Genomic DNA, 23390 nt, shown 5'->3' with positions numbered 1-23390 from the left:
TTTGTACATCAGATTTGTTAGTGAATGTAACTGCACTGACACAAATGTTTAAGTAAAATGTACTCACTTTAATCAATATTATGGCATGAAGTAGATTTTACTTGATGTTATACCATTTAATTTTACTTAGAAAAACTGTGTGCAAAATCTTGCAAAATTAGGTAAATCTTGTTTTTTTTAGGGAAGAAAGTTATTTGAGTTTGAAATTACTTTTTTGGGTGTGAGGAAATGCGGACTATTTTATATTTTTATTTTTATATTTTTTGTTAACAATCCCTTTTACCCCAGAATATTATATTTTACCCCTAAAATGTATATGTGGGTAAAAAAAGACCCAGGTGAAATCTAGATGCTTATTCTTATAAAATTGCTCTTTTTTTCATGGAAAATATACTGTATTTATAATTGTATAATGGTTGATATATCTTTTATTCAATTCTGCAAAGCTTTGAGTGTATGTTTAGTGGTAAAAAAAAAACAAAAACTCTGCCACACATATACATAAAGGACTAGGATCAATTGTTTTTAGCAATATATATATATTACTTGTAAAATGGCAACCTTATGTACTCGTTATTGATAAAATAATCTATATTGATTACTATATGTAGCAATATTTGTTGTTTGGAGTGGTGAGCCATACTGAAATAAGAAAAGTTGCAACCTTGGCTGACAACTTGCTATAATTGCATACTACACATAAATATGAACATTAATATGGTATTTCACATATTTTATAAAAGACTGAAAATGAAAACAATCAGTGATTTAAAACAGTAATATCAGTGTAAAATGCATTGAATACCATAGTTAACAATGTATGGGCCACACATGCATTCTAGAGGTAGTGATACTAATTATCTTATAATAATAATAAAATGATAACAAAATGAACTAAAATGCAGTTCACATGGTCAAAGACACCTTAACTGAAGAATACCTGGAGTGTCAGATAAAAAATGAAGAGTCATGAAACAATTAAAGTAGATGACCATGTCATTTTTGACCCACATATGCATTTTGATCGAGTTAATCATACTGAGATTGATTGACCAGAATGTTGATCATTCAATGCACATCGATTATCATAAAGATATTGGAAAAGACTTGTAAACCTGCAGCTAAAATGTTCAATTCTTGGCAGTAGTCCAAGCTCGTGATCTCATTTGAACACATATCGTCAGGATTTCGGTTTTGGCGTAGTCACAGAGTTGTAAAAGGTGTGGCTTGAAGTGGACGGGAGACGTTTTAGCAAAGGTTAGTTTGAAGTTATTTTTGACATTTTTATTGAAACCATTGTTTGTACTCATAGTGGAGCTACTAAGATTGTTGTTTAGTATGTTAAGATGTGTGTTGGCGAGAGTTGTATTGTAAATCAGACGCGACAGTCGCATTTATGTTGCGTTTCATCCCAGCGGGCAATATGTAGCGGATCTTGTGATACTGTCTTGAAAAGCCGGTAAAGTTTAATAAAAAAAAAAAAAAGTAGCTTTACGACTTACATCTGGATCAAACCCTCCATTTTGAGCGTTTCAAAAATCATCATTAGTGCGTAAAGAATGCGCAGTGCGCTATATTTTTGCAAGCGTACATGATGGTTGCAAAGATTAAAAGCTATAACTGAGGATTTTAAGATAAAGAATGCTACATTTAAAACATATATTACGAAAATATCTCATAATTGTTTACAGAAACCGAACCCACCCACAAATATCTGGAATGTCATCTGTATGGGTCAGTATACAGAGAACTAAATCAGGATAAAGTGACACTACTCTCTATTCTAGTATCCATATTTAATTTTCTTCTTCTAAAAATATCATTTACTAAAGATAATAGCACAGTCAAAAGATTGAATGCTTTCTATTTCATATTCAGGATGATTTGGATCTTCTCTTGGAGGCCCCATCCTCCTTGACTGTAACTGTAAGTTTGTCAGTTATTATTGTGCTTCTCAGCTGATTATAATAATTTATGTTTAAATATATAATCTTGATCAATGTCTTATTTTAGTCAACAACACGTGGCACTATTAAAGAAAAGCCGGGCTTTAATCCAAGTGAGGATGCTGCTGCTTTAAGGAAAGCTATAGAGGGTATTGGTAAGACAAAAACTAATCTGAAAGGTGTGGTTAGATTGCTTTAGAGAAGTTATTGTGTGCACACATTCATCTGATGTGTTGAAATTCAGTTGTATTCTATTGGCTGGCTGTCAATGTCACAATGAGGCACTGTGTGTGTAAATGTATGTTTGCATTTGTAATTCCTCAGGCACCACTGAAAAGACTCTTTTCGACATTCTGACTCAAAGGAGCAATGCCCAGCGCCAGCTCATCTGTAAAGCCTATCAGGAGGCTACAGGAAGGGTAAAACCCCAATACCTCTTTAACTGTAAATTTAACACATTCCCATCCAAATGATATTCAAAACATATGTTTTTAACCTTAGACTCTGTGCGATGACTTGGAAGGTGACACAAGTGGAGATTTTGAAGATATATTGGTGGCCTTGATCACTCCTCCTGCTAAGTTTGACTGCCAAGAGTTTATACGGGCAATAAAAGTAAACAAACTTTCTATTCCGTATTTGCAAAAATAATGCAAAAATAATTTTTGTTGCTATTACTGCAACCTCTGCTAAGCTTAACTGCTAGTAGTTTAGATACTAGAAATATCTTTATACAGACCAAGATAAAATCAATGAAGTTGTCTTTGCAATGCAGGGAGCTGGAACAAATGAAAGCATCTTAATAGAACTATTTGCATCGCGCTCTAACCATCAAATCAAGGCTCTGTGTGAAGAATATCTGGCGGGTTGGTATCTCATCAGATTTACTTTTAACTTCATTTACCTTACATTTATTTCACCAAAGAAATACGTTTTATCAATTGTAATCTATTTTTTCAGAAACTGGAAGATCGCTAATTCATGACCTTAAATCAGAGGTGTCAGGAGACTTTGAAAAAACCTTGCTGATCCTTGCTGAGGTTTATTTAAATCAATTATTCCCTGTCCTGCATCATATTTAAAATGAGTTATGCAACCTTATATCTAATATCTTACAAGTTGTTTATCTTTCTAATTAAAAGGGCAAGAGGGACGAGAGTACAAATGTGGACTTGGCGAAAGCTAAAGAGGATGCCAAGGTGAAGTAAACACACAATTGCTAATGTTCTGGCAGATATTAAAAAAGTGTTAAAGAAATAAAGGGTGGGGCACAGCACCCCTAAAATTTCCTTGTGCCCCCCCAAGTTGTACAGCAAAACTACCAGTTTTCCTTGTGCTCCCCCACCCCAGTCATACAGTCAAATACCCGGGGGGCTGGGTGGGTTATAGCCCCTTAGAATTTCTTTGTGCCGAACAAGTCGTACAATGAAACTACAAGGGGAGTCTGGGTGGGGTGAGTACTTGCCCCAGTACAATTCCCTTTTGCCCCTCAAGTTGTACGTCAAAACTACTGGGGGGAGACATTGCCTCACTAGATTTTACTTTTGCCCAGCAAGTTGTATGGTGAAACTACCAGGGGGGGACTGGGTGGGGCATTGCCCCCCATTCCTTATGCCCACCAAGATGTACAGCAAAACGTCTGGGGGCTGGGTGGGGGTGGGGCATTGACCAACTAGATTTTCCTTTTGCCCACCAAGTCATACATCAAATATACCAGAGGGTACTAGGTGGGGGGTGGAGCATTGCCCCTCTTGATTTTTTTTTTGTGCCACCCAAGTCGTAGAGAGAAACTTTCTTCATGCCCCTCCTCCCCAGTTTGATGGCGAAACTACCAAGGGGGACTGGGTGATTATCCTCCATTGCAACCATGAAAATAATCTCAAGTGCAATGCTTTACAGATATTATATGAGGCAGGAGAAAAGAAGTGGGGAACAGACGAGAGCAAGTTTATCGACATCCTCTGCCACAAGAGTGTTCCTCAGCTCAGACAAAGTAAGACCTGATTAGGCAGAATGTTTCCTGTAAAGAATGATATTCCATAATATTTACACAGAATGTGAATGAATATTCATGTTCAAACAGTTAATCAAATGTGAACCAGTCATACATACAATAACGTCCTCTCACTTTCAACTGCTTTTAGTTCAGCAAACATAACATGTGTAAATATTTGAACATGAAATATTCAACAAGCAAGACATAAACTGAACAAGTTTCTCAGACAAGTAACTAACAGAAATGGAATAATGTGTCCCTGAACATAGGGGGTCAAAAGTAACAGTCAGTATCTGGTGTGACCACCAGCTCCTTTAAGTACTGCAGTGCATCTCCTCCTCATGGACTGCACCAGATTTGCCAGTTCTTGCTGGGAGATGTTACCCCACTCTTCCACCAAGGCACTTGCAAGTTCCTAGACATTTCTGGGGGAATGGCACTAGCCCTCACCCTCCGATCCAACAGGTCCCAGACATGCTCAATGGGATTAAGATCTGGGCTCTTCGTTGGCCATGGCAGAACACTGACATTCCTGTTTTGCAGGAAATCATGCACAGAACGAGCAGTATGGCAGGTGGCATTGTCATGCTGGAGGGTCATGTCAGGATGAGCCTGCAGAAAGGGTACCACAATAGGGAGGATGTCTTCCCTGTAACACACAGTGTTGAGATTGCCTGCAATGACAACAAGCTCAGTCTGATGATGCCATGACACTGCCTCAGACCATGATGGACCCTTCACCTCCAAATCGATCCCGCTCCAGAGTACAGGCCTCTGTGTAACACTCATTCCATCTACGATAAACACGAGTCTGACCATCACCCCTGGTGAGACAAAACCTCGACTCCTCAGTGAAGAGCACTTTTTGCCTGTCCTGTCTGGTCCAGCGAAGGTGGGTTTGTGCCCATAAGCGACATTGTTGTCGGTGATGTCTGGTAAGGACCTGCCTTACAACAGGAATACAAGCCCTCAGATCATTGTGGACAGTCTGAGCACTGATGGAGGGATTGTGCATTCCTGATGTTACTCGGGCAGTTGTTGCTGCCATCCTGTACCTGTCCCGCAGGTGTGATTTTCGGATGTACCGATCCTGTGCTGGTGTTGTTACATGTGGTCTGCCACTACAAGGACAATCAGCGGCCCTTCCTGTCTCCCTGTAGTGCTGTCTTAGGCATCTCACAGTACGGACATTGCAATTTATTGCCCTGGCCACTTCTGCATACAGCATGCCTAATGCACATTCACGCAGATGACCAGGGACCCTGGGCATCTTTCTTTTGGTGTTTTTCAGAGTCAGTAGAAAGGTCTCTTTAGTGTCCTAAGTTTTTATAACTGTGACCTTAATTGTCTACCGTCTGTAAGCTGTTAGTGTCTTTATGACCATTGCACAGGTGCATGTTCATTAATTGTTTATGGTTCATTGAACAAGCATGAAAAACATTGTTTAAACCCTTTACAATAAAAATCTGTAAAGTTATTTGGATTTTTACTAAATTGTCTTTAAATACAGTGTCCTGAAAAAAGGGGTTCTTTTTTTGCTGAGTGCAATTTGAGTATCAACTACACTCACCGATAAGCAGTAAAATAATAGTTTAGAGAAAATGTTCTCATTAAATTCCAGCAGTTTGAAATGTAATTTGAATTTGTTGCTCTTTCACTGTGTCAGCTCTGGTCGAGTACAAGAGTGTGAGTGGAAAAACCCTGCAGGAGAGCATTGAGAATGAGATGTCTGGAAGTCTGGAAGGCATTCTGGTGGCTATAGGTGACATACGTTTTATTGTTAATCTTTATTATACTTGCTGATACTTGCAGTTAGGGGTTTGGACAAACCCCTAATCCTAACCCTTACAAAAATCGGGAGTTCATTGCAAATTTGCCAGAGCTCTAGATTTTTTGTAAGAGAAGTATTATAACCCTAAAATGTATCACGTTTCAAATTTGATATATGATTTTCTAAAGTCTCATGTCATGATCAATTCTTTGTTGGGAAACCTTGTTGTATCCAATGCACTAATTGTCTGCTGCCTCTTGGTGGAAGTTTCCCTGCTCTTCTGGAAGTAGAAGACCTTGGCTGTGTTCGGAATGGCATACTAACCATACTACTCTTACTACTTCTGCAATATGTATCAATGGCAGAAATAGTGTGAGTAGAATGGTAGTATGCCATTCCGATCTCAGCCCTTGTAATATCATTTCCAAAATGGCCGCCTTTGTAATGGGATGTCTTTTGCTGTGAAATCTTAGCTGCTTTTGATTTATGTAACTAACATTTATATAGTTTCTGATATTTTATATTTTATAGAAAAATCTCATTGACCTGTATCAAATATGATGCAACAGGCTTTGAGGTCTACCTCTCAATAACCATTACATACCATGTATGCCCACCACAATAAAAAAGCACAGAGCTTTGAAAATACTGATGTCATTTTTATATTTAAAGCGGGAACTGATATTTATCTGTATTTTTAAATATATAGCCTGCTTTGTCAAAAAACAGCTCCATTTAAAAAAAAAAAAAAAAAAAACATTTTCTGACCATTACATCATATGTTAGACTGCATAGGGTTGCATTTTGGCAGGTAACTCGTCCTGCACTGTTTGTGCTATGGACATGAATGATACCTCAAATCATATGGCTTTGTGATGGCAAGTTTTAGACAAGCGCCACTCAAACATATTCGACAGAAAATGTAATGTGTTTTTTTTTTTACTTTGTTTCATTTTCAACATTGTTTCAGAACTAATTAAACATTTCTCTCCTTTAGTGAAATGTGTGAAGAGTGTTCCGGCTTACCTTGCAGAGCGGCTGTATAAAAGCATGAAGGTTAGATCTGTCTCTCTTTTCTCTCTCCCATTTTTTGGCACGTTACCATCAAATTATATAATAATGCAAATGCCAAAAACTATGAAATATGATTCTGTAACACTATGCCAAAACTAGCAAGCTGACTTTTTGAGTAGGTATGCTGTATTTTGATTTCTTTCAGGGTGTTGGTACTACTGAATCCACCCTAACTAGAATCATTGTGGGCCGATCAGAGATTGACCTCCAGGACATCAAGGCCGAATATAAGAAGCTGTTTGGCAAATCTTTATACTCTGCGATTGAGGTAAGAAGCAGTAAATGTGAACTTAGAACAACATTATAACTATATTATTGTTTTAATGCTGATCAAAATCTCTCTCTATCTATATATATATCTTTTCAAAATCATGTCCTGCTCTTATTAATGTGTGAATATAACATGATCCTGTCCTGCTTGCTTTCTTTGCTTCAATGTTTTAATTGCTTGACTCAATGCAAATGCCTCTGTCATACTGGTTGCAGTCTGAGATAGGCGGTTTCTATGGCCATAGTCTGAAGATGATTTATGATTGACATCCTCAGTTGGAAGGGTTGCCCCACCCTAAAAAAAGGGCCATCTGTGGGCTTCTCTTAGCTGATGCTTCCTGATTTTTACGATTGGACCCTTTTCACATTTCCACTATTATCTTTCCACAACAAAAAAATGAATGATGGCAAATGTACTGTCACTCCCAAAGCAGCAGTATTGACTTGTTTTTCATTTGTATTAATGCAAGGGTAATATTACACAAATAATAATGTTATAAATTTACATTAAACAATAGTGATGCACTGAAATGAAAATTCTTGGCCGAAACCCTGTGCACAACTCTGTACACTGAAAAAAGGGACAGTAGCTCTATTTAAAATACTAAACCAGTACACTTGAAATTATTTATACATTTATGTTTGAGCATAATTATCTTGCGTAAAGTCCAAGTGATATTCAACAAAGTCTTAAAAAAATATGATCGCATTGCTGTGAAATAGATTCAAATGGATTCAGACTTCTAACGGATGTTGCACTCAACGTGATTTTTACTGCTTGCTCAATTAACTTAAAAATGAGTCAATGCAAAACAATTCTTTAGCATTTGCTCTCAACTTAATTTAATTGTGTACAATCCATCTATGTTCACTTCATCTAATTGTGTTGGGACTATGTGAATAATATTTGTTGCATCAATGTATTGCTGAAATCGGGCAGGGTTTTTCCAGTTCCCAGAATGATTTGCATGAGTTCCCAGAATGATTGGGTTTTTAATTAAGTGTTATTTTAATGTATTTCTATGCAAAATGAAACAAGTAGGAGATTTGGTAGTGGTTAATGTTCTGTTATTTTGGAAATTAGAGGAGTTTCTGTCATTTGTTTTTGAGGTTACCATTGTGGAGAAGAGTGGAGCTAATGGTTAGGTCGAGGTTGTTCAGCTCAGTGTCTATTGCTTTTCTAATGAAGCAAATACTGAGGGATCATCAGTAATGACTGATTGGGGATCTGTAAATGCTCAACAGCACCATTCATGATATACAGTACAAAAATATATACAGTATATAATATGCTAATGTGTTTGTTGCTAGATAGGGATATAGTGATATACTGTAGATAAGGGCAATAGTTGTTTAAAATCTGTTGTTATGAGACATCAAGATGATTTGATGACAAAGTAACCACTTAAGAAAAGGGTGTACCATTTCCTGTTAATTTCAATAACCTTTGGTATATATTTCCCATTTATTTCACTTCCCAGGAAGACAGAAAGCAGCATATGGCTGAAGCATCTTGTAGATTTCTAGAAACCAGATTTTTGGTTGGTTCAGTTACAGCATGAAAACATCCAAAGCCATGTCTCTCTGTTTCACTGATGTTCACTGTAAACTGATGAGTGCGAGACGTATCACTGTACTGAAGCATTTGCCATATTTGAGTAGCTGGTGTGCCTCTGCATTACAACCTCTGTTTGGCCATCAAGAGCACATTGTACTTTGACCTGACAAGCCCATTGTACAAATGCATTAAAGCACGGGCTTGTTTCTCTCCACTTTCCATTGTCTATTTATCTTTAATACTGAAGTTACTTTTGGCCTCCTGCTTGTATTTGTTCATTTTGCCACACATGTGCTATAAAACACTTCTTTGATTTATAACTAAAATCATTACATAGACCTCAAGAGAATGCACAATACACACAAATATACCCTCCTTTATATTTGAGTAGAAACCTCCAAATAAAACGTTTATCCGTAACTCAAGTAACTTGATGACATGCAAGAAGTAACATTAATCACATTCTCTTTATATTTTTGTTGTAGTCTGAAACAGCAGGGGATTATCGTCAAACCCTGCTGAAGATCTGTGGTGAAGATGACAAAGCCTGAGTGAATCTAATACTATCTGACTGTAATGTATCCACAGTCAGCCCTTCATAACAGAAGACGTTTTAATTGAAACGCTATAGAATGTGAAGGCCACATGTCAATGGATGTCAATGTAACTTTTGCAATAAATGTAATAAAAACATGCAGTCATAGATCACTCATATACTAGTTTTTAGAATAACCTTAAGGTCATAATGCAATACCAAAACCTACAATTTGCTTTGTCAAAACAACTTACAATCTGTTTGTACCTACACTGTGAGATATTAATGGCTGAGGATGACTGAAGAATAAACACTTTTTCCTTTCAGCATGCAGATATGTCTTTAATCCAGGAGGTGGCAGTGAATTACTGGTACATAGTAATGGTTACAAAGTGGTCAACAAGAATTAAAATCTATTTAGGGATTTCAATGTTTTTATTTAAACTATGGGCATTTAAGCAGCTGCTCATTTTACTTCAAAGTAGGATTGACCTTTGGTTTCAATTCAACTGTAGAAATGAGGATTTAATGATAGATGCTGAACAAAAGTGACAGACTTTCATCCTCATTTTGGGATTATTAATATCTAATCCCCTGAAACAATGTAGATTGTCATGAGAGAGAGAGATCTTGCAGATGCTTTAAAACCCTAAAGAAGGTTCTTAGCCCCTTTCTCTGATAAGGAGACCACTGGTTTAAGATTTGAAACAGGTTTTAATTTGCTCTGGAGCATCTGTGAGGTCCAAGCAACAGCTGTGTATGTACACTGATTGGGAGCCCAAAATTATTTTCATGAGAAATAGTTTGCAACAACGGTAATATTTCATTTGGATTTAAAGCAAGGCATAGATGCATAAAACATACACCGATGAGCTAATATACTGTCGGTCCTTTGCTTGTCGCCAAAACAGTGCTGACCCGCCGAGGCATGAAGTCTACAAGACCCTGAAGTTGTCCTGTGGTATCTGGCACAATACATTAGCAGTAGATCCTTCAAGTCTTGTAAATTGTGAGGTGGATCGGACTTGTTGGTGGTGCACATCCCACAGATGCTAAATCGGATTGAGATCTGGGGAATTTGGCAACACTTTGAACTCTTCATCATGTTCCTCAAACCATTCCCGATCAATGTGTGCAGTGTGGCGGGGCGCATAATCCTGCTGAAAGAGCCCACTGCCATCAGGGAATACCAAGGCCATGAATGGGTGTACCTGGTCTGCAACAATGTTTAGGTTGGTGGCATGTGTCAAATTGACATCCATATGAATGGCTTGGCCCAGAGTTCCCAGCAGAACATTGTCCAGAGCATCGCACTCCGTCCACTGGCTTGTAGTCTTCCCACACTGCATCCTTGTGCCATCGCTTCCCCAGGTAAACGGCGCACACGTACACGGCCGTCCACGAGATGGAAAACTGGACTCATCAGACCAGGCAACCTTTTTCCACTGCTCCAAGGTCCGTTTCTGATGCTCGTGTGCCCATTGTAGGCGAATTTGTCGGTGGACAGGGGTCATCATGGGCACTCTGATCAGTCTGCGGCTATGCATACCTATAGACAGCAGGGTGCGATGCACTGTGTGTTGTTACACATTCCTACTGTAACCATCATTAACATTTTCTGTGACTTGTGACAGTAGATCTTTAGTCAGTTTGGACCAGATGGGATAGCCTTTGTTGCCCTCACGCATCGATGATCCTTGGGTGCCCAATACCCTGTCACCGGTTTGTGGTTTGTCCCTCCTCCGACCACTGCTGACCGGGATCACATTACATCAGAGATGCTCTGACCCAGTCGTCTGGTCACACCAACTCAGACCTTGACATTTGGCCTTGTTAGGAGATTATCAGCATTATTTGCTTTTCGTGTGAGTGGTGATAATATTTTGGCTTATCAGTATATATGCAAAATATATATATAATATTTCCCCATTTTTGGCCATCAATCCAGTAGTATGCCTAAACTGACACACTATGCATGTTACAGTCTACAAAGAAGTGAAAACTCAGATTGTCCGTTATTGTCCATAATCTGCATCTTTAATTTGTTCTGTGAAAGACAACTTGACCTCTAAACCACATTCTCCCTTTTCAATTAGTCTTCAGACAGAAAAAAGAACAATGCCCTGGTCTAATCCCTAATGCTACTCCAGCAGGACAATAACCCTCGGATTACATCAGATTCCAGAATAAGATTAAGACAATTCAGGCCTCTTATGTCAAAACTACATAACGTAAAACATTTGATGGTATCATCGGGATTAATGACAGACAATGTCACAAGGTCAAACTTTCACATGTAGAATAACATGCATTGTTTTGGGATTACAGTGTCTTTCCAAGAAAGTTTTAAGCAATATCTCTCAAGCAACACAAAAAATAGCTCTTTGGCTGAACTTGATTCAATTGTGGACAGTGTTTCCACATGTTTGAAATTAGTTTTCTTAATTAAAAATAACTATGCAATCTCAACACAAACACTTTATGTAGAAAGAACCTAGTTGAATTGGGTAAACCCAACAAAAAGATGTGTTATTGTAACTCAAAGAAATACATTTTATGTCTTTATGTACTAAATAGTGAAAGTAAATGCTAGAATGCTACATAGATGCTGGTTTGAAGCACTACAGAGTGTAGTTAAGTAACTATGCTGTGGTTAGCACAGAAATTGCTCAATGAAGTGAGTAATCAACTTCATGTGTCCTGTACTCATCATTTTCTCAACATCCACTCTTCCCCAAATCTACAAAATAACAGAAACCCTTCTAAATCTCAACAAAACATTAAACACTAACAAGTATACCCCTTTATATTCATCTTGCACAAAAGAACATGAAATTACACGTAATTTTAATATTTACTCTCCCTATCGAGTCCCATGCAAAGCATGCTGGGAAATGGAAATCCCCCACCCAGTTTCATCAATGCACAAGAACACCATAAACAGTATTCATGTTGTCCAAACTCAATGGATTAAGTAAACTTCCATTTCACAAATTTAAATGGATAGAATGCAATAAAATCAAGTTCTGACAAAATGTTCTAGAATTGGGTTGGTTTAGTCCATTTTAATTAATTTAATTAAGTAAATTGAACAAGCAGCAAAAAGCCTTTCTTTAAGTGAGTTTTGAGGACTGAATAGCGACACGACTGCGATTCAGACGCATATAATGGCGTCATTTCATGAAAGGAGTAGGATATTATTTTATGTACATAAAGCACAACAGTTCTTTTTTGCAATCTTAAATGAATTCATAATGTATTATAAACGTATTCAATATTTACAGTTGAAGTCAGAAGTTTACATACACCTTAGCCAAATACATTTAAACTTTCACAATTCCTGGCATTTAATCAAAGAAAACATTCACCGTCTTTGGTCAGTTAGGATTTCACAAGAATGTGAAATGTCAGAATAATAGTAGAGAGAATTATTTATTTCAGCTTTTATTTATTTCATCACATTCTCGGTAGGTCAGAAGTTTGCATACCCTTTGTTAGTGTTTGGTAACATTTCCTTTAAATTGTTTAATTTGGGTCAGTTGTTTTGGCCTTCCACAAGCTTCTCAGTTGCTGGAATTTTTCCCCATTCCTCCCGACAGAACTGGTGTAACGGAGACAGGTTGGTAGGCCTCCTTGCTCACACTCACTTTTTCAGTTCTGCCCACAAATTCTCTGTCAGATTGAGGTCAGGGCTTTGTGATGGCCACTCCAATACCTTGACTTTGTTGTCCTTAAGCCATTGTGCCACAAATTTGGAGGCATCCTTGTGGTCATTGTCCTTTTGGAAGACCCATTTGCAACAGAGCTTCAACTTCCTGTCTTGAGATGTTGCTTCAATTTATCAGCATAATTTTCCTCATGATGCCATCTATTTTGTGAAGTGCACCAGTCCCTCCTGCAGCAAAGCACCCCATAACATGATGCTGCTTCTCCCATACTTTACAGTTGGGATGGTGTTCTTCGGCTTGCAAGCCTCACCCTTTTTCCTCCAAACATAACGATGGTCATTATGGCCAAACAGTTACATTTTTGTTTCATAAGACCAAAGGACATTTCTTTGAGTAGCTGGTGTGCCTCTGCATTACAACAGGTTTTGGAGCAGTGGTTTCTTCCGTGCCTTTCAGGTTATGTCGATATAGGATTAGTTTTACTGTGGATATAGATACTTGTCTACCGGTTACCTCCAGTCTTCACAAGGTCCTTTGCTGTTGTTCTAGGAGTGATTTGCACTTTTCACACCAAACTGCGTTCATCTCTAGGAGACAGAATGCATCTCCTTCACGAGTGGTTTGATGGCTCCATGCTCCATGGTGTTTATACTTGCGTACTATTGTTTGTGTAGATGAGCATGGTACCTTCAGGCGTTTGAAGTTGCTCCCAAGGGTAAACCAGACTTGTGGAGGTCTTTGCTGATTTATTTAGATTTTCCCATGATGTCAAGCAAAAAGGCACTGAGTTGGCCTTAAAATACACCCACAGGCACACCTTCAATTGACTCCAATTAGCCAACCAGCCTATCAGAGGCTAACTGGCTAATTGCCTATCGGCTTGAAATAATTTTCTGGAATTTTCCATGTTGCTTAATAGGCAGAGTAAACTTGGTGTATGTAAACTTGCCATAACCCACAGTATATAATAATCTATTTTAGAACGTGAGCTGCCAATAAAAGAAAAAGAAAAAAATTTGTGTAAACTTCTGTGTGTATGTAAAATTGGAATTGTGATATAGGTAATTATAAGTTAAACAATCTGTCTGTAAACAATTGTTAGAAAAATTAATTGTGTCATGCACAAAGTAGAAGTGACTTGCCAAAACTATGGTTTGCTAATATGAAATCTGTGGAGAGGTTAAAAAATGTGTTTTAATGACTTCAACCGAAGTGTATGTAAAATTCAACTGTGAGTGATGCTGTATTTTTCTAAATATATTACAGGAGTATGTGCATTTTCACAGTGCATGTTTTAATGTTATTTTTCATTTTTAATAATAGTGGGCCATATGCACAGTTAAAAGTTAAAAAAGGTTTTTAGAGGAACCAAGTAAAAAAGTTGGCATTTCAGACGCAATATGTTTATTATCAGTATCTATATCTATATGCTGCAATATCAGCACTATTGCAGTGCAACTTATACAATACATTTGTTGACCGGAAATAACTTATGCATAAAAAATAATATATACATTATGTAGAAACAAAATCACTTTTATTTAATATCAGCATTCAGATATTCATTCACATTCAAAACTATTCAAACACAAGACAAAGAAAATCATGTAACCAATAATGTAAAAAGACTCAAATGAAGAGACAGTCATAGAAAAAAGGCTCTGTATTGATTGCCTGGACACAAGTTTGTAGTCAATACAGTGCAAGTATAGTGATTTTTATCCCTATTTTACATACTGTGTAGTAATGCCTGCTTGGTCATTTTAATATTAAAACCAGTTTCCAGTGCTGTGAAATACTGTAGCTGAACTGAAAAGTATCGAATACCTTCAAACAACTCCCTTTAATCAAACAAATATTAAAATAAAAACAATTGAAGTAACAAAATCACAGTACTAAACCTCAACCACACAATTCATCAGCTACAGAACAGTGAGAGTTAAGAAAATTTAAAAAAATGGACATTACAGCAAAGTGAGGTGATACGTTACAGAATGTAAACTTAATGTATACACTAATAATATCATGTAACAAGGCTCAATAGAAAATAGTACAAACAGTAACAGGCAAGGGCACTGTATGTCCAGCAGAAAAAAATTACGTTTGAAACATTTGTTCAAGCAGAGGGTATGAGCTGACTGCACAAAACGTTCATGATATTCATTGTACATAACCCGCAAATGCGTTCCATTGTGCGATTTTAGTAGTACACACACAATTTAAAATCATGCCAAATAAAAAACAAATGCATTTACAAAAGGCTCAAATCATTTTGTAACCATGTTGTCAGCATATAGGCAATGGCAATGAGCAGAAATGGAAGTTTATGTAGTCACACTGACATGACACATGCTTTATCCACTACTCTAGTCTGTGCAGGGCTGATTGTGTCTGTAGTTCATGATGTAGAGAGCAGTTTGGTGCCACCAGTAGAACATGATGACCACCAGTACGTGCCAGAGCTGATGACTGGCACCCAGATAGTTCAGCTGGCCTGTGAGGACAGGAAACGAATAGACATGGATTCATTTGTTCTGGCAATGATTTAATTACGATTCTCTACTAAATGTGTCAAGACATCTGAAATTTGGTCATCATCTGGTTCGGTTTATTTTGATTATTTTGCTGCGATTGATAATTATTTGAAAAAATGTGCTGGATTTTCCTTTTTAAGATCAATGTATAAATGCATATACAAATTTATAGTAACATTACAAATGAATTAACATTCAGTAACTTCTCTGACAGAAGGGTTTTTGATTTCCTAAAAAAAGCTTGTAAGATTCATTCGTTTACGAATCGGACTTCACTAGTTGGGTTGTGTGATTCACACTGTATATTCAGTAGTATTTTGGTAGGCTACAGTGTTGCATTCACATAAACAGAAAATTGCACGTTCAGGAACTGTTGATGGAACCAAAAGTTATGAAAATCATAGTTTCTGTGTTTTAAAAAAAACATGGAACCAGACTCAAAAAAGTTTGAGTTTTGCTGCTTGTTCAATTCAAGGCCCCCCAACACTACACAGTTTGGATATATCAACTCATCACCACGTTAATGGAGACTCCCAAGACCTGAAATGGGTGTGTCAGAAAAGGGAGATATACAAAATGTGCAGTGTTGGGGGTAGCTCCAGGAACAGTGTTGGGAACCATTGTATTAAACCACAAACCTCATTAAATCGAGTTTGATGAACCTAATGAAGTTGAGTTAAAACTACTATATTACATTGATTTTACCTAATCCAAATAAATTATTATGTTGGCTCAATGAAACTGACTTAATCTGAAAGACAATTAATTACTTGTAAAAACTTTCTACAATTCAATTAAGTAAGAGTAATGACCACGGCTGGGTATGTCAGTTATAATGTCCCTTTTATTTAAATATTGAAACTTTTATTTTATTTAAATATTATTATACAGGGGATCTTCAGTTAGAAGGTACGTTATGAAAATATTAATTTTACTTTTAGTTTTTACTCTAGCTTTTTGTAATTATTTTCACACAATGAACAAAATACATGTATTCAATCAATATATAAGATATTATATTTCATATATAATAATTTTGTACATGTTTAATTGCATAATTTTTACTATTTACAAGTATTTACATTGATTTGTTGAACAAGGGCTAAAAACGGTACTGTCTCTTTAAGAAAATTGGCATTTCTGTAAAGAGCATCTGTAGATGATGTTAATGAGACGGGACTCAAATGGCTTTCTCATTTGTGCCATGCATGATTGAATTAAATGTTTATTTTTTGTTTTGTATTTGACCAACAACTGACTGAAAAGAACAGAAAGGAGTATTAAAAGAGGGCACACACACACTTTCAGTTTACACAGAACAACTATCAGTCTCAACATGCAGTGAAAGGATCTCGCTGCATGCTACACCACTATACTACACAATTACTGGTGAGTAAAATCTACACATTTACCAGCCAGTTGCCAAATATATACATTTTGGTCGCATAGCACTGTGTAGAGGGATGCACAGACTAAAATATCGATCTTGGGATTTAAGAATCTATATAGAGACCGTTTAAATGAAGAACGTGAGGCATTGGAAAATCAATAGTTTTACCCACCCCTAGCAATGACGTCATGTTTTGAGTGGATTTCTGAACAAAAACAGGTTCTGAGATCCCAAACCTGTAAGTGATTGTTCTTTAATAGAGTATAGAAATAGCATATAGGAAATCACCTGGGAAGTAACGTTCTGGGATTTTACTAACGTAGAAAAGGAACGCCGATGCGGCAATCACATACATGATCATAACGCGAGGGAAAAACACCTGCAAACAGAGAAAGAGCTTATAATGAACTGTCCAGATTAGAAAGTAGCATATTTAATATTTTCACAGTGTATAAAAAAAGATGCAAAAAGTAAACGTTTCACCTGTACAATCTCGACACCAAATCCTCCGTTGAGCCAGACCCAGTGGCAGGCTGGGATGATGCCGTATACAGCCACAGAGCAGAACATGACAGAGCGCAGCTTCTTCCACTGCTGTGTGAGGTAATGTGGATGAATCTGAGCTGCAAACACTGCCAGGATCAAAGCCAGCACCGTCAGCAAATACACCTGCCTCCAAAACTGTGTTCAAAAAGGGAGTGATGTCATTAAATCCACAAGGAACAACAATCAAACACTATTTATACTCATACTTGACGCACACTCTATTAAAACATATGTCATACACTGTTGCAGTAGAAGGCATAGAAGACTCCAGGCACATAGCATCCCAAAATCCCCACAGATATTCCAGCGTAGTCCAGTGCGAGCCAGCGGCGACACGTCTTCTCTGACCGGTGACAACAGAACAAGTGGTAGCCCACAGAGCACAACATGCACACCTGATCACAGAACAATAAAATAAAATTCACACATTAATACCTTCATAACTTGTATAAACAAACCCTCAGTATACATTATTTAAACAATATCTATTTATATTATATATATCTAATTTTCATAGAGTGCAATTTTTGTTGAATGTTTTTGTGCTGATAACCAAGTAAAAATTGCAATGTATCCTTAGACTGGCAATAGAGTCCTCACAATAGTTTGCATTCCCTCACAATAAGTTTTGTGTTCCCTAAAAATAAGTTTTGTGTGCCCTCGCAATACTTTGCGATCCCTCACAATACGTTTTGCTTGCCCTCGCGATAGTTTGTGTTCCCTCGCAGTAAGTTTTGTGTGCCCATGCAATAAGTTTTGCGTGCCCATGCAATAAGTTTTGCGTGCCCTCGCAGTAGTTTGCGTTCCCTCGCAATAGCCTACGTTCCCTCGCAAAATAGTCTACATTCCCTCGCAATAAGTTTTGCATTCCCTCGCAATAAGTTTTGCATTCCCTCGCAATAGCCTGCGTTCCCTCGCAAAATAGTCTGCATTGCAATAGTTTGCATTCCCTCGCAATAAGTTTTGCATGCCTCGCAATAGTTTGCGTTCACTCGCAATAAGTTTGTGTTCCCTCACAATAAGTTTTGAATGCCCTCGCAATAGTTTGCATTCCCTCGCAATAGTTTGCATTCCCTCTCAATAAGTTTTGCATGCCCTCGCAATAGTTTGCATTCCATCGCAATAAGTTTTGCATGCCCTCGCAATAGTTTGCATTCACTCGCAATAAGTTTGTATTCACTCACAATAAGTTTAGCATGCCCTCACAAAAGTTTGTATTCCCTCACAATAAGTTTTGCATGCCCTCGCAATAAGTTTGTATTCCCTCACAATAAGTTTTGCATGCCCTCGCAATAGTTTGCATTCCATCGCAATAAGTTTTGCATGCCCTCGCAATAGTTTGCATTCACTCGCAATAAGTTTGTATTCCCTCACAATAAGTTTAGCATGCCCTCACAAAAGTTTGTATTCCCTCACAATAAGTTTTGCATGCCCTCGCAATAAGTTTGTATTCCCTCACAATAAGTTTTGCATGCCCTCGCAATAGTTTGCATTCCCTCACAAAAAGTTTTGCATGCCCTCGCAAAAGTTTGTATTCCCCCACAATAAGTGCATGCTTTTGCAATAGTTTGCATTACTTCGCAATAAGTTTTGTGTGCCCTCACAATAGTTTGCTTTCCCTCGTAATAAATTGCATTCCCTCTCAATAAGTTTTGCGTGCCCTCGCAATAAGTTTTGTGTGCCCTCGCATTAGTTTGCATTCCCTCTAAATAGTTTGCATTACCTCGCAATAAGTTTTGCGTGCTCTCGCAATAGTTTGCATTCATTTGCAAAAGGTTTTGCGTGATCTTGCAATAGTCTGTGTTCCCTCGCAATAAATTTGCCGTGGTTTTACAACAGTAATCATATTCTAACCAAGATATTCTTAGTGAAACCATAGTGATAATACAGGAAACAAAAATGGTAATAAAAATAATAATTTTGTGGTTATTATGGTTTTACTCCCATGCTTTTACTATAGTAATATTGTACTAACTATGAAAATAAATGTTTTTTTGGTGCAAACCATGTTTTAATAACTATAATCCATACAGTAACCTGGGAAATAGTGTGGTTACTATGGTTTAACAACAAAATTAAGATTTTTTTTAAACATAGTTTTAGTTTTTCTGTTTTATCACTATGGTATCACTATAAATAATGGTAACTGTAGTAAAACCAAGGTAAATTTAGTGCAAGGGCACACAAAACCATTTCAGAAAAAAATTCCCACCCTGTCCTCTAAGGGCTCCATATTAAAAAGCTTCCATGAAACCAAATAAAAAAAATGTGCAATTAATTTGTGTATTACCTGAAAACAAAACAGTCCTATCGAATAAATCACATAGTCCTCTCGTGACGCCCCTGCAGCCGGCAGAACTGTGGCAATGTCATTCACCCCCAGAGAGAAGAACAACAGAAACCCAAGCAGATGACTCCAGATGTTCACCGTCTCATTTGACAGAATGAATATACTGAGGAGGCAAGACATGACAAATAAATCAGTGTTTTTTGGCAACAATCCAAAATATATAGAGCGAAACACAAGAAATCTACCTTTTTAGACACAGCTTTGATGGCAGGTGTGCTCTGTATCCATCTGTGATGTATGGATTCTCTTTCAGAAACACTGGGATCTGTTCAAAGGTGTACAAGCGGATCCCTCTTGGCACAAGCACTGGCCAGTACTGGTAGCTGCCCAGCTCGATGTAATGAGTGCTCTTGAGAATATTCTGAGGCATCTTGGTGGCTGTATTAAAAGGGAAATATACATTCTCACTAGTGTCAGTAAAAAGAGTAAAGCTGTGTCTCAAAAACAAATTGCTGGCCTAGACAACATTTTAGGACATCATAGGAGAGTTTGAAACTACAAAGCACCTATGATGCCCAAAACTGCTGTCTAGGCAGGTCACTAAATTTTAAGACACAAATTTAGACTGAAGCAAGTGATACATATTTAATTAAACACATTAAACACAAAGAGGACAATATCCTTAAACTATCTTTAAAGATAATACAACCAGAATACAATCAAACAAGCATTATATTCCTATTGCTGTAATACTTCCAATAAATAATGAAGAAACCAATGAATGATTAGTTTGACCCGCTGTCATGTAATGGGGGTGAAGTCAACTGCTGCAGGCTAACAACAGCGCTTTAATACAAGATTAGGCTTTGAACCCATTAGCCCTTACTGTAATCACGGCAAAGCTCTCACCTTAAGTGACGATCTGCAGTCTATCCCATTCAGACGCATATGTCCTCAAATTTATGCTTAATATCAGAATATAAACGTCATGTTGATGAGTGCCAGTTAGCCGTCGAGCTAAAGGCTAAACCAGCTGAACGTGTGATAGTGAAATCCTGTGATAGAGGGTGCGACTGCATTCACTCTCATCGACAAAAATGCCTTTGTTTACGTGGACAACAGTATTATGAATAGTACAAAATTAAATGAAAAAGGAAACGTATGTTTCATCGATAGCTAGCTAGATAAATAGATAGTCAATAAATAGAATACACTTCATGAATCTCACACTTATTGTCTTGCCTTGTGAAATGATTAAAGGGATAGTTCACCTAAAAATGAGAATTCTCTCATCATTTACTCGCCCTCATGCCATGCCAGATGTGTATGACTTTCTTTCTTCTGCTGAACACAAACGAAGATTTTTAGAAGAATATCTCAGCTCTGTAGCGCCATACAATGCAAGTACATGGTGACCAGAACTGTGAAGTTCCAAAAAGCGCATAAAGGCAACATAAAAGTAATCCATAAGACTCCAGTGGTTTAATCCATATCTTCAGAAGCGATATGACTGGTGTGGTGAGAAACAAATTAATATTTAAGTCCTTTTTTACTATAAATCTCCACTTTCACGTTTCTTCTTCTTTGTGCATATCGCCACCTACTGTGCAGGTAGGATAATTTATAGAAAAAACTTTCTGTTTCTCACCCACAACTATCATATCTCTTCCGAAGGTATGGATTAAACCACTGGAGTTCTATGGATTGCTTTTATGCTGCCTTTATGCGCTTTTTGGACCTTCAAATTTCTGGTCACCATGCACTTGCATTATATGGACCTACAGAGCTGAGATATTCTTCTAAAAATCTTTGTGTTCTGCAGAAGAAGGAAAGTCATACACATCTGGGGTGACCTGAGGGTGAGTAAATGATGAGGGAATGTTCATTTTTAATGAACTATCCATTTAAAAGCTATGAAGAAACCCCTACATCATTTGTACTGCTGTCCAAAAAATCAGGTGGCTTTTGCCATACAAAATCTTCAGTTTCCCCTGTTAAGGAATGTACTGATATGTTGTAAAACTATTTTCTGTTTTCTTATTATATATTTAAATAGCGTGTCTGGTTGTAGATCCCCTTGTAGCAACTCATAATGTAACAAAAAAGCATAATGTAATAACTGCACATAATGTAATAAGTATTCAATTATTAATAAAATGGTAATAATGTAATTCTCAAAACATAATAAATCTTGAGCTCATAATGTAATAAGGGTTTTTATATTATGAAAAATGTATTACATACAAACTCACCAAAAACAGTTTAATTAAAATGTCATAAATGGTCATATTTTAATCATTTCCAAAACAAAACAATAGTATCCATTTTAAGCCATGAAAAACATTGGTATACCTTTACAGTGCATTTAAAAAAACTAAATCTAGTCTTAAACTAGCCATGAAATGCACCAGATTTAAATATTCATGCATTTATTATTATTATTATTATTATTATTATTAATAATAATAATAATAATATCATTATAGTTGTAATTTATGTTTTTTTTTTATTATTATTACTGTACATTACTTCTAATACATAGTATATAAATAAGCCAAAGGCACTTGTAGTCTTCAGCTAAAAGAGGATATTAAATGCTTTTTTTCATTTATTAGTCCTCGTGGGGACCCGGGGTTGAATATGTCCCCAGCACCCCCTTGCTGATCATAAGAGGTGCCAAGTGGGGTGACTTCTTTGCCATAAGTTGCAACCTGTGACTGTGGAGAAAGAGGTCCTGTTACTTGAGGAATATGGGTTGCTGCAGCTCCTTCATGTCCAACACAGTGCTTTGGCTCTGATAGATGGGAGGTTGGAAGGGCCCGGTCCAATCAAGCAGCTAGTCAACACTTGCCCTAAAGGGTGTTGGCTAGGGGTCAATCGAGGAATATGAACATTGTTCCTTTTGCTCGAGTATATTACCCCTGTATTCTTGGTGCATATCCGGAGGATATCCACAGCTCAGTGCATCCCCTTGTTGGACTCCGAGGTGGGTGGGGAGTGGGAGTAATGAAACGAAATAACACAAACATGGCTAACCAAAGAACAGAATGTGGATGATAACTCTGATACTTGTTGCATGTTCTCCCAAATATTAGGGGATATTTGGCTTTATAAGGAAATCTTATGCCTCTGTGGTAAAACCAATCACGAACACTTGACCTGGGTGAATAATGACAAACCACAATACATAAACAAAGATTCTATCTCAGCTAAAAAGAAGACTCAAAGCCAAATTACATTAAGTCAGACCCAAGTCACTGAAGAACAAAGTCTGTCAGCTGAACACAACCAATCTTAAATAGGGAAAAAGACACAAAGTAGTAAAAGAACACAATTAGCAGAGGTTAATCAAGGAAAAACATGTCAAAAGACTGAAATTTCAAAGGATATTTAAATGAAAGAGATCATAACTTCTCAGAGCCGTAGCTTATCTCCTAAATGCAGAACTAAAGGGAACAGTTTTGTCTACTTGAAAGAATAATCACATTATTTGCTGAACTGCAGCATTTTCAAAAAAATGTCACCAGGGAAAATGTAAAAATGTTGATCAAATATTGAATTGAAAGATCTTATATAATTTCCACTGTGTATATTACTGTATTTTATATTATGTATATTACTGTATTATATATTGTGTATTGTATTATATACTGTATTATGGCAATAATAATAAATAAATGTATAAATTCAAAGCACAACTTCTTATAGTAAAATAAAAAGAATCCCCTTTTAAAACCAGCAACTTTAAAAAAGTCATAGTAATAAAATAAATAACTAAATAAATTACACTGGGACAGTTCAACCAGCCACCA

At 37.1% G+C, this 23390-nt stretch overlaps 2 protein-coding genes across 3 annotated transcripts in view; one reads left to right on the top strand and one right to left on the bottom strand.

The window, feature by feature from the left end:
* Positions 1-1149: 1149 nt before the first annotated feature.
* anxa3b (annexin A3b) overlaps positions 1150-23390 on the top strand; it is a 33989-nt gene continuing 11748 nt past the window's right edge. The window contains exons 1-14 of one of the 2 annotated variants that reach the window (XM_052117331.1): positions 1151-1257; positions 1692-1734; positions 1879-1926; positions 2014-2101; positions 2271-2365; positions 2448-2561; positions 2722-2812; positions 2907-2986; positions 3089-3145; positions 3846-3939; positions 5609-5704; positions 6711-6769; positions 6933-7055; positions 9101-9476. In XM_052117331.1, the coding sequence (XP_051973291.1) occupies positions 1720-1734; positions 1879-1926; positions 2014-2101; positions 2271-2365; positions 2448-2561; positions 2722-2812; positions 2907-2986; positions 3089-3145; positions 3846-3939; positions 5609-5704; positions 6711-6769; positions 6933-7055; positions 9101-9166 (1026 nt within the window). In that variant the 5' untranslated portion in view covers positions 1151-1257; positions 1692-1719 and the 3' untranslated portion in view covers positions 9167-9476. Of the gene's footprint in view, positions 1258-1691; positions 1735-1878; positions 1927-2013; positions 2102-2270; positions 2366-2447; positions 2562-2721; positions 2813-2906; positions 2987-3088; positions 3146-3845; positions 3940-5608; positions 5705-6710; positions 6770-6932; positions 7056-9100; positions 9477-23390 lie in introns of those variants that run through there. The other variant, XM_052117332.1, reaches the window with a different exon arrangement.
* Positions 14371-20808, bottom strand: paqr3b (progestin and adipoQ receptor family member IIIb). The gene is made up of 7 exons (XM_052117334.1): positions 20488-20808; positions 19824-20016; positions 19579-19741; positions 17528-17683; positions 17226-17423; positions 17031-17121; positions 14371-15312 (listed from the first exon to the last, which is right to left on the bottom strand). Exons 2-7 carry the CDS (start codon positions 20006-20008, stop codon positions 15185-15187), a joined length of 921 nt encoding a protein of 306 aa, XP_051973294.1. The 5' UTR covers positions 20009-20016; positions 20488-20808; the 3' UTR covers positions 14371-15184.

The sequence above is a fragment of the Xyrauchen texanus genome, chromosome 44, assembly GCF_025860055.1.
Source record: "Xyrauchen texanus isolate HMW12.3.18 chromosome 44, RBS_HiC_50CHRs, whole genome shotgun sequence".
Classification (NCBI taxonomy): Eukaryota; Metazoa; Chordata; class Actinopteri; order Cypriniformes; family Catostomidae; genus Xyrauchen; species Xyrauchen texanus.
This window is presented reverse-complemented; position numbering and strand designations above follow the sequence as displayed.

Coding starts and splice junctions, on each gene's coding strand:
- paqr3b (XM_052117334.1), bottom strand. CDS start 20,008: ATGCCTCAGAATATTCTCAAGAGCACTCATTACATCGAGCTGGGCAGC. Junction 17,684..19,578: donor TAGGACTGTTTTGTTTTCAG/GTAATACACAAA, acceptor TTCTGTGATCAG/GTGTGCATGTTGTGCTCTGT. Junction 15,313..17,030: donor CCCAGAACGTTACTTCCCAG/GTGATTTCCTAT, acceptor CTGTCCTCACAG/GCCAGCTGAACTATCTGGGT.